Here is a 9,551-nt window from a genome sequence, read left to right as displayed (position 1 = left end):
ACAGCGCGTCGGCCTTAGTGTTGAGGGAACCTGGTCTATAAGAGATCGTGAATCTAAATCTGGTAAAGAACATGGCCCACCTAGCCTGACGAGGATTCAGTCTCCTCGCCGCCCGGATATACTCCAGATTGCGGTGGTCAGTCCAGATGAGAAAAGGGTGCTTAGCCCCCTCAACCCAGTGTCTCCACACCTTCAGGGCTTTCACCACAGCCAACAACTCCCGGTCCCCCACATCATAGTTTCGCTCCGCCGGACCTAGCTTCCTCGAAAAGAAAGCGCAGGGGCGGAGCTTCGGTGGCGTGCCCGAGCGCTGTGATAGCACGGCTCCAACCCCAGCCTCGGACGCGTCCACCTCCACTATGAACGCCAAAGAGGGGTCCGGATGCGCCAACACGGGAGCGTCAGTAAACAGCGCCTTCAACCGGTTGAAAGCTCCGTCCGCCTCGGCCGACCACCGTAAACGCACCGGCCCCCCCTTCAGCAGTGAGGTAATACGAGCTGCCACCTGGCCAAAACCCCGGATAAACCTCCGGTAGTAATTGGCAAACCCTAAAAACCGCTGCACCTCCTTTACCGTGGTCGGAGTCGGCCAATTACGCACGGCGTTAACGCGGTCACACTCCATCACCACCCCCGAGGTGGAAATGCGATAACCCAGGATGGAAACGGCTCGTTTGGAGAACACACATTTCTCAGCCTTGACGTATAGGTTATGCTCCAGCAGTCGCCCAAGTACCTTGCGCACCAGGGAGACATGCGCGGCCCGTGTGGCGGAATAGATCAGGATGTCATCCATATACTTCACCACACCCTGCCCGTGCAGCTCCCTGAGAATCTCATCTACAAAGGATTGAAAGACGGCTGGAGCATTCTTTAACCCATACGGCATGACGAGGTACTCATAGTGGCCAGATGTGGTACTAAACGCTGTTTTCCACTCATCTCCCTCCCGAATACGCAGCAGATTATACGCGCTCCTGAGGTCCAGTTTTGTGAAAAAACGCGCTCCGTGGAATGATTCCACCACCGTAGAGATGAGAGGTAGCGGATAACTAAACCCCACTGTGATAAAATGGAGACCTCGATAATCAATGCACGGACGCAGACCTCCCTCCTTTTTTTTTACAAAAAAGAAACTTGAGGAGACGGGTGACATGGAGGGCCGAATGTACCCCTGTCTCAGAGATTCCGTGACATATGTCTCCATAGCCAACGTCTCCTCCTCTGACAATGGGTACACGTGACTCCTGGGAAGTGCAGCGTTCTCCTGGAGGTTTATCACGCAATCCCCCCGTCGATGGGGTGGTAATTTGGTCGCCCTTTTCTTACAAAAAGCGATAGCCAAATCGGCATATTCTGAGGGAACACGCACAGTGGAAACCTGGTCTGGACTCTCCACCGACGTGGCACTGATGTAAACTCCTATACACCTATCTGAACACTCCTCTGACCACCCCTGGAGAGCCCCCTGTTTCCAAGAAATTCGGGGATTGTGACTGGCCAGCCAGGGAACCCTCAGCACCACTGGAAACGCCGGTGAATCGATAAGGAAGAAACTGATCCGCTCCCTATGATCCCCCTGCGTTACCATGTCCAGTGGAACCGTGGCCTCCCCGACCAGCCCTGACCCTAACGGTCGGCTATCTAAGGAGTGCACGGGGAAGGGCGGATCTATCGGCACCAACAGAATCTCCAACCTACGGGTGAGACAGCGATCCATAAAACTCCCAGCTGCGCCTGAATCGACTAGCGCCTTATGCTGGAGAGAGGGAGAAACTGCAGGGAAAGAAATTAATAAAAACATGTGACCAACAGGGAGCTCTGGGTGAGTTTGGTGCTGACTCACCTGGGGTGACCGAGAAGTGTTCTGCCTGCCATCTCGACTCCGAGACGAGCTCCTCCAGCACCGGTCGGAAGTGTGTCCTCTCCGACCACAGCAGGTGCAGGAGGAGCCTCCTCCTCCGGTCCCCCTCGATGCAGCCATTGGAGTTGGAGCAGGAGGGCTGGGAGGTGGAACTGACAGGACCCCTTCTGAACGCCCGCGGGCAGCTAGCAGGTTGTCCAGCCGGATCAACAAGTCTATGAGTTCGTCGAGGGAGAGTGTGGTGTCCCGACAAGCTAGCTCCCTGCGGACGTCCTCCCGGAGGCTGCACCGGTAGTGGTCCATCAGGGCCCTGTCGTTCCACTCCGCACCAGCGGCCAAGGTCCAGAACTCCAACGCGATGTCCTGCGCGCTCCTCGTCTCCTGTCTGAGGTGAAACGGTCGTTCACCCGCCGCTCGGCCCTCTGGAGGGTGGACTCCGGGTAGTGGTCCCGAGCAGAGTCTGGGCCTATCCAGACTGCATTGGCCCATTCCAGGGCTCTACCCGTCAGGCAGGAGACGAGGAGGCTCACACTCTCTTCACCAGAGGGAGTCAGACGAATGGTAGCCAGGTATAGCTCGAGCTGGAGCAAAAACCCCTGGCACCCAGCCGCCGCTCCATCGTACTCCCTCGGGGGCACGAGATGTAACGCGCTGGGACCGGACATCGCCGGAGGAGGAGTGGGTTGCGTCATCGCTGGAGGAGCTGGGGGTGAAGTCTGGAGACCACTCCTCTCCCATCGCTCCATTCTCTCCATCATTTGGTCCATCGCCGAACCGATCCGATGGAGGATGGCCGTATGATGGAGGACGCGCTCCTCCATTGATGGAAGAGGGGTGGTCGCTGCTCCTGCTGACTCCATAGGTTTTGGTGCGGGCTTCTGTCACGTCTTCGAGGAGTAGTGGGTGGAGGAAGTTCAATCGTGATCTTTTAATCCCGAACAACAAGTAACGGTAACGCCAAACACTAAGGCGCATCACTTTCAAACAGTCCAAAAACAGGACCAAACAGTCCGGAGAAAATAGTACACGAGAAACACACCACATGAACAGAAAAACAAAGCCCGCACAAAAGCAGGCGGGCATACCTGGTTTAAATAGCCCAAATCAAAACCCAAACAAGGAACAGGTGTAACAAATCAGACAAAACTAACTGAAACAGAAAAGGGGATCAGTGGCAGCTAGTAGACCGGTGACGACAACCGCAGAGCGCCGCCCGAACAGGAAGAGGAACCACTTTCGGTGTGATTCGTGACAGGTATGACAGGTGGTCCCATGGTTTTTATACTTGCGTGCCATTTTTTGTACAGATGAATGTGATGCCTTCAGGCGTTTGGAAATTGCTCCCAAGGATGAACCAGACTTGTGGGGGTCTACAATTTTTTTTTTAGGTCTTGGCTGATTTCTTTTGATTTTCCCATGATGTCAAGCAAAGAGGCACCGAGTTTGAAGGTAGGCCTTGAAATAAATCCACAGGTACACCTCCAATTGACTCAAATGATTTCAATTCCCTATCAGAAGCTTCTGAAGCTATGACATAATTTTCTGGAATTTTCCAAGCTGTTTAAAGGCACAGTCAACTTAGTGTATGTAAACTTCTGACCCACTGGAATTGTGATACAGTGAATTATAAGTGAAATAATCTGTCTGTAATTGGAAACATTACTTGTGTCATGCACAAAGTAGATGTCCTAACCGATTTGCCAAAACTATTGTTCAACTATTGGAGTGGTTGAAAAACGAGTTTTAATGAGTGTATGTAGACTTTCGACTTCAACTGTACTGTATTTATATAACAAATTATAAAAAATTCAAGAATGTTCTTCACATTTTCAAACAGTCCATTTATATTTTCCAACGGTGCTATACATTTGGGCAAAAAAAATTCTCGCCTGAATGATCTGAATCTAGGATTACATGGACTCTCCACAACTATTTTGTGCGGGACAAAATTGAGGCTATGATTATGAAGCTGGAGCTCTTCTCTAACTGCATTAACAAGGGTTTTCCATCATTGTATGATTTTTTTGTGTGCAAATGAACTCAAGCTTACAGACAATGTCAAATTTGATATAGCGAAGCATCTGAGTGAGTTGGGCCTCCAGTCCTCTTACCGACATCTGAACAAGAGAGCCTCATCGAAATTGCAACAAGCGGTTCTGTGAAAATGTAATTTAATCAGAAGCCACTGACAGATTTCTGGATTTGGCTGCGCTCAGAGTATCCTGCCTTTGCAAATCGCGCTGTTAAGACATTGATGCCATTTGCAACCACGTACCTACGTGAGAGTCGATTCTTGGCCCTCACTAGCATGAAAACTAAATACAGGCACAGACTGCGGTTGGAAAATTATTTAAGACTGACACTCTCCAATACAACCCAACATTGCAGAGTTATGTGCATCCTTTCAAGCACACCCTTCTCATTAACCTGTGGTGGGTTATTCACAATTTTTGATGAACAGATAAAGTTTTATATGTAAGATGGCTAAATAAAGAGCAAAATTATTGATTATTATTATATTATTATTTGTTCCCTGGTCCTATAAGAGCTCTTTGTCACTTCCCACAAGCCGGGTTGTGACAAAAACTCACACTCATTCTTATGTTAAATGAATATTAAATGTATTGCATAGTGTGTATGTGGCAGGCTTACAATGATGGCAAAAAACAACATTTGAGAGTGCACTAACCCTGGTGCTAGAGGGTGTACGCTGCTGGAGGTTGAATGTTTGAAGGGGTACGGGACTATAAAAAGTTTGGGAACCACTGCTCTACAGGATCGGCCCCCCCCCCCACGGGATGGTTAAGATAACGCAGGCTAAGGTGATTAGCATGGGGTTGTAAGTAGCATGAACATTTCCCAGGGCATAGACATATCTGATATGGGCAGAAAGCTTACATATTTGTTAATCTAACTGCACTGTCCAATGTACAGTAGATATTACAGTGAAAGAATACCATGCTATTGTTTAAGGAGAATGCACAATTATGAACTTGAAAATGTATTAGTAATCCAATTAGGCACATTTGGGCAGTCTTGATGCAACATTTTGAACAGATAAAAAATAGTTCATTGGATCAGTCTAAAACTTTGCACATACACTGCTGCCATCTAGTGGCTAAGAAAATTGCACCTGGGCTGGAATAATATATTATGGCCTTTGTCACGTTCCTGACCTGTTTTCTGTTAGTTTTTGTATGTGTTAGTTGGTCAGGACGTGAGTTTGGGTGGGCAGTCTATGTTTTCTGTTTCTATGTTGGTTAATGGGTACCTAATATGGTTCTCAATTAGAGGCAGGTGGTTTTCATCTCCTCTGATTGAGAATCATATTACGGTAGGTGTTGTCACATTGTTTGTCGTGGGTGGTTGTCTTCCGTGTCTGTGTTTGTTTGCACCATACGGGACTGTTTCGTTCGTTCATCGTTTTATGTAGTCATTTATCCTGTTTGTGCGTTCTTCGTGTTATATGTAAGTTCGTATGTTCAGGTTTGTCTACATTCGTTTTGTTGTTTTATAAGTATTCAAGTGAAGTTCGTGTTTTTCGTCTACACTTAAATAAATTCATTATGTCTAAATACAACGCTGCAGTTTGGTTCAATCCCTGCTCCTCCTCTTCGGATGAAGAGGAGGAGGAACGCCGTTACAGCCTTTCTCTTGCGTTTCAAAGATGATGGTACAAAAAAAAACGCATGTTATTTTCTTTGTGTTATCTTTCACCAGATCTAATGTGTTATATTCTCCTACATTCATTTCACATTTCCACAAACTTCATAGTGTTTCCTTTCAAATGGTATCAAGAATATGCATATCCTTGCTTCAGGTCCTGAGCTACAGGCAGTTAGATTTGGGTATGTTTCGGCAAAAAATTGAAAAAAAGGGTTGGATACTTAATGAAGCACATTTTTACTCCTGGATTATTTAGGCTTGCCATAACAAAGTGGTTGAATACTTATGGACTCAAGACATTTCAGCACTTCATTTTTGATTACTTTGTAAACAACACTGACATTATGGGGTATTGTATGTAGGCCAGTGACAAAATATTTCAGACTGTAACACAACAAAATGTGGGAAAAGTTAAGGGTTGTTAATACCTTCTGAAGGCACTGTATTAAAATACATATGATGCTAATGTAAATAGGGCTTTATAAATCAATTTGATTGATTGATATCCAAAAGATGAGATGAACCAGCAAACAATCTCCACCCCAAATCGGTGTCTTCTAATCCTAAAACCATTCCAACCGTTCAGAAACACGAGGAAGGATATAGCTGCAGGGACCAAAGGGAAGGGCCTTTGATATAATCTAACCATGTTGAAACAGTCAATAGATGAGCCCTCTGAAGATAAAGTGGTGAGGACTGACAGGCCAGATAATGGTCCAGACATAGAAAGTGAAGATTAAGCGTAAGATTTAAGGCTCCTTTTCAGAGAGTTAAGTGGTCTGCCCAGAGGCCACTCAACAACATGGTTCATCTGTCACACAGAGAGTGACTGAATACTATTATTTTAATTTTTTTGTACCTTTATTTAACTAGGCAGTCAGTTAAGAACAAATTCTTATTTACAATGACGGCCTACACCGGCCAAACCAGGACAACGCTGGGCCAATTGTGCGCCCCCCTATGGGACTCCCAATCACAGCCGGTTGTGATACAGCCTGGATTCGAACCAGGGTATCTGTAGTGATACCTCTAGCAGTGCTTCAGACCACTGCGCCACTCACCAAGCTAGGCTTCTCTCTTCTCAAAAAAAATATAGATATAACAGTGCATTCGGAAAGTATTCAGACCCGTTGACTTTTTCCACATTTTGTTACGTTACAGCCTTACTCTAAAATATATTTTTTTTAAATGCTCATTAATCTACTCATAATACCCCATAATGACAAAGCAAAAACAGATTTTTAGAAATGTTTACAAATTTGTTATAAATAAAAAACTGAAATATGACATTTACATAAGTATTCAGACCTTTTACTCAGTACTTTGTTGAAGCACCTATGGCAGCAATTACAGCCTCGAGTCTTCTTGGGTATGACGCTACAAGTTTGGCACACCTGTATTTGGGGAGTTTCTCCCATTCCTCTCTGCAGATCCTCTCAATCTCTGTCAGGTTGGATAGGGAGCGTTGCTGCACAGCTATTTTCAGGTCTCTCCATGGATATTTGATCGGGTTCAAGTTCGGGCTCTGGCTGGGCCGCTCAAGGACATTCAGAGACTTATCCCGAAGCCACTCCTACTTTGTCTTGGTTGTGTGCTTAGGGTCATTGTCCTGTTGGAAGGTGAACCTTCGCCCCAGTCTGAGGTCCTGAGTGCTCTGCAGCAGGTTGTCATCAAGGATCTCAAGGATGATCAATGGAAACAGGATGCACCTGAGATCAATTTCAAGTCTCATAGCAAAGGTTCTGAATACCTAAATAAGGCATTTATGTTATTTATTTTTTATACATTTTCTAAAATGTCTAAAAGCCTGTTTTTGCTTTGTCATTATGGGGTATTGTGTGTAGATTGCTGAGGATTTTTTTCAATATTTAATACATTTTAGAATAAGACTGTAACGTAAAAAAATGTGGGAAAAGTCAAGGGGTCTGAAAACTTTCCGAAAGCAAGTACTGATCTACACAGCATCAAATCATTATTTTTTGGGGGGGCAGTTTATGGACTTCATATGACATGGTACTGAAAGTCAAACCCACTAAAATCCTGTAGATGACCATGAGATTTTAGAATTTATACTAAAATGCTAGAAGGTGCAATTGATAGAATAATTGTATATTTTCACCAAATCTGCAGTTGATAGCCTTTATGTTGAATGTAATAGCATGATGTATTTTTGTGTTGCTCATCAGCCTACTTTACATTGCTATAGACATGGTAAAGCAGAGATTGTATGTTGTTATGATGAGAATGGATTTGCCTGCAAATAAGTCAAATAATTAACAGTGGTACAGGAGGCTATATAAACCTGACATAACACATACAGTAACTGTCACATCTATCATGCCAATTCCAAGCAGCTTTGAACTAGGCCTAAATGTTTGTCTATATATTCCAACATGGTTATTTCTCCTCTGGGCAATCTTTACACAAACTGAATTTTTCAAGGCAGCTTAAGTTAACAACAACTACCATAACTCTTCAAGAATGCATGATTTTCCTCTATTTGGAATACTATATTTGGATACCCCTCAAATGAACATTTGGACGTCAAACCACCAGTCACAGTCTTGTGTCCATATAGCCTCAGTTCATGAAAGGAGCCTCTCTTTTGACAGGCAATGCTTGTGGAGGTGGAAAAACGGCTGACATGGAAGCAGCTGAGTGCTGAAGCTGCAGAAGACACAGTCACAGCGCTCTGTAAATGTCTGGCGCAACACTAACAAAGGAAATGAGCAAACCGCTCAGCAAATAACAGTGTTTTATTCGACACTTTGGGCCCCTCCCTCCACTTACATCTGGGTGCCAACCCAAGTGAAAAATATTATGTACAAATTACTACATTTGTCTAGACAGGACATTATTTTAGTTTTACTTACCTTGGCAATGTTGTAGTGTAATTTTTATAAATATGTATATTGGTTTATGTCAAACATTTACATCCAAATGTGCACTTAAGCATAAATTACACAGCCTACTTCAACCCTAGCAATTAAATTACTTTTTGAACAATGCAGAACTATTCACATGCTGAAGAAGGCTCAGGATCCCACATTCTACAGTGCACTTAGGTAAGAATCCTAAAGAAGCACTCCTACCAAATATTTGTATAACTAAACCAAGATAGACCACAGTCTATCGTTTCCAATGGGAGCAAATTAATCATAGTGGGCAGAACAAGCAAGGAGGTGGGCAGAGCCAAACACGAGCTAGTGATGTATTTGCATATTTCCGTTAGGGGAACGCCTACTCTGTGAAGTGCGGGTGTGCAATAACCAGAGTTGGGGAGTAATTGATTACATGTAATCTGTTACATGTAATCTGTTACATGTAAAGGATTACAAAAACGCTAAATGTAATCGGTTACATTACCAGAAAAATATTATAATCAGATTACCGATACTTTTGAAAAACTAGATGATTACTTAGAGGATTTCTATTAAATTCAGAAAGGATGTTTTAGTAAAAAATCTTTGACACTTCTCTGTTTTCTCAATGACATTCAAATCAGCATTGAAAAAAGGCGCAAATTTAAATTTGTTTCACCTGAGCTAGTCTGACAAGTCAGGGACCACTATGATGACATGCCAAATGTGTTTGGTGGATCGCGGGAAAAGAGCAGGAATAGGCTTTTGTAGGCTACAGTCCAAGCTATGTCTTCCAATGGTGCGACTGCTGTCGGCATCCAAAGATTATCCAACTTGAGTAAAGGCTTGGAGGTAAGGATTACAGTAGTGGTGTAGTCTACAGCGATACGGATATCACTTATTATTGACATCTACATAGCGCATTGATGTGAATCACACTGCTGCTCTCTCATTTAGCTATTTGCGCCTTACGGATTGTGGTTGTTGTGGATGGCTGTTCACAAATCTAAATGTGTATTTGAACCCAATAATGGTTGAATTCAAGAAGTTTAAACTGACTATCAATCATTGTTTTTGAAACCAGTGGACAGCCAGTGAAAAATGTGCTCTTGCAACAACTGCATATTGCGGATCGAAGCCTATGGAATAAAAGTGGGAAT

The 9,551-nt window shown here is 44.3% G+C and overlaps 1 protein-coding gene across 1 annotated transcript in view; it reads left to right on the top strand.

Annotated features, from left to right (window-relative positions):
* Positions 1-9,085: 9,085 nt before the first annotated feature.
* LOC139536199 (syntaxin-18-like) overlaps positions 9,086-9,551 on the top strand; it is a 42,632-nt gene continuing 42,166 nt past the window's right edge. Inside the window, exon 1 of the mRNA XM_071336521.1 lies at positions 9,086-9,243. Coding sequence (XP_071192622.1) covers positions 9,178-9,243 — 66 coding nt within the window. The 5' untranslated portion in view covers positions 9,086-9,177. The remainder of the gene's footprint in view (positions 9,244-9,551) is intronic.

This window comes from Salvelinus alpinus, chromosome 12 (genome assembly GCF_045679555.1).
Source record: "Salvelinus alpinus chromosome 12, SLU_Salpinus.1, whole genome shotgun sequence".
Lineage (NCBI taxonomy): Eukaryota > Metazoa > Chordata > Actinopteri > Salmoniformes > Salmonidae > Salvelinus > Salvelinus alpinus.
Note: the sequence above shows the minus strand (reverse complement) of the source record. Positions and strands in the feature narration are given on the sequence as shown.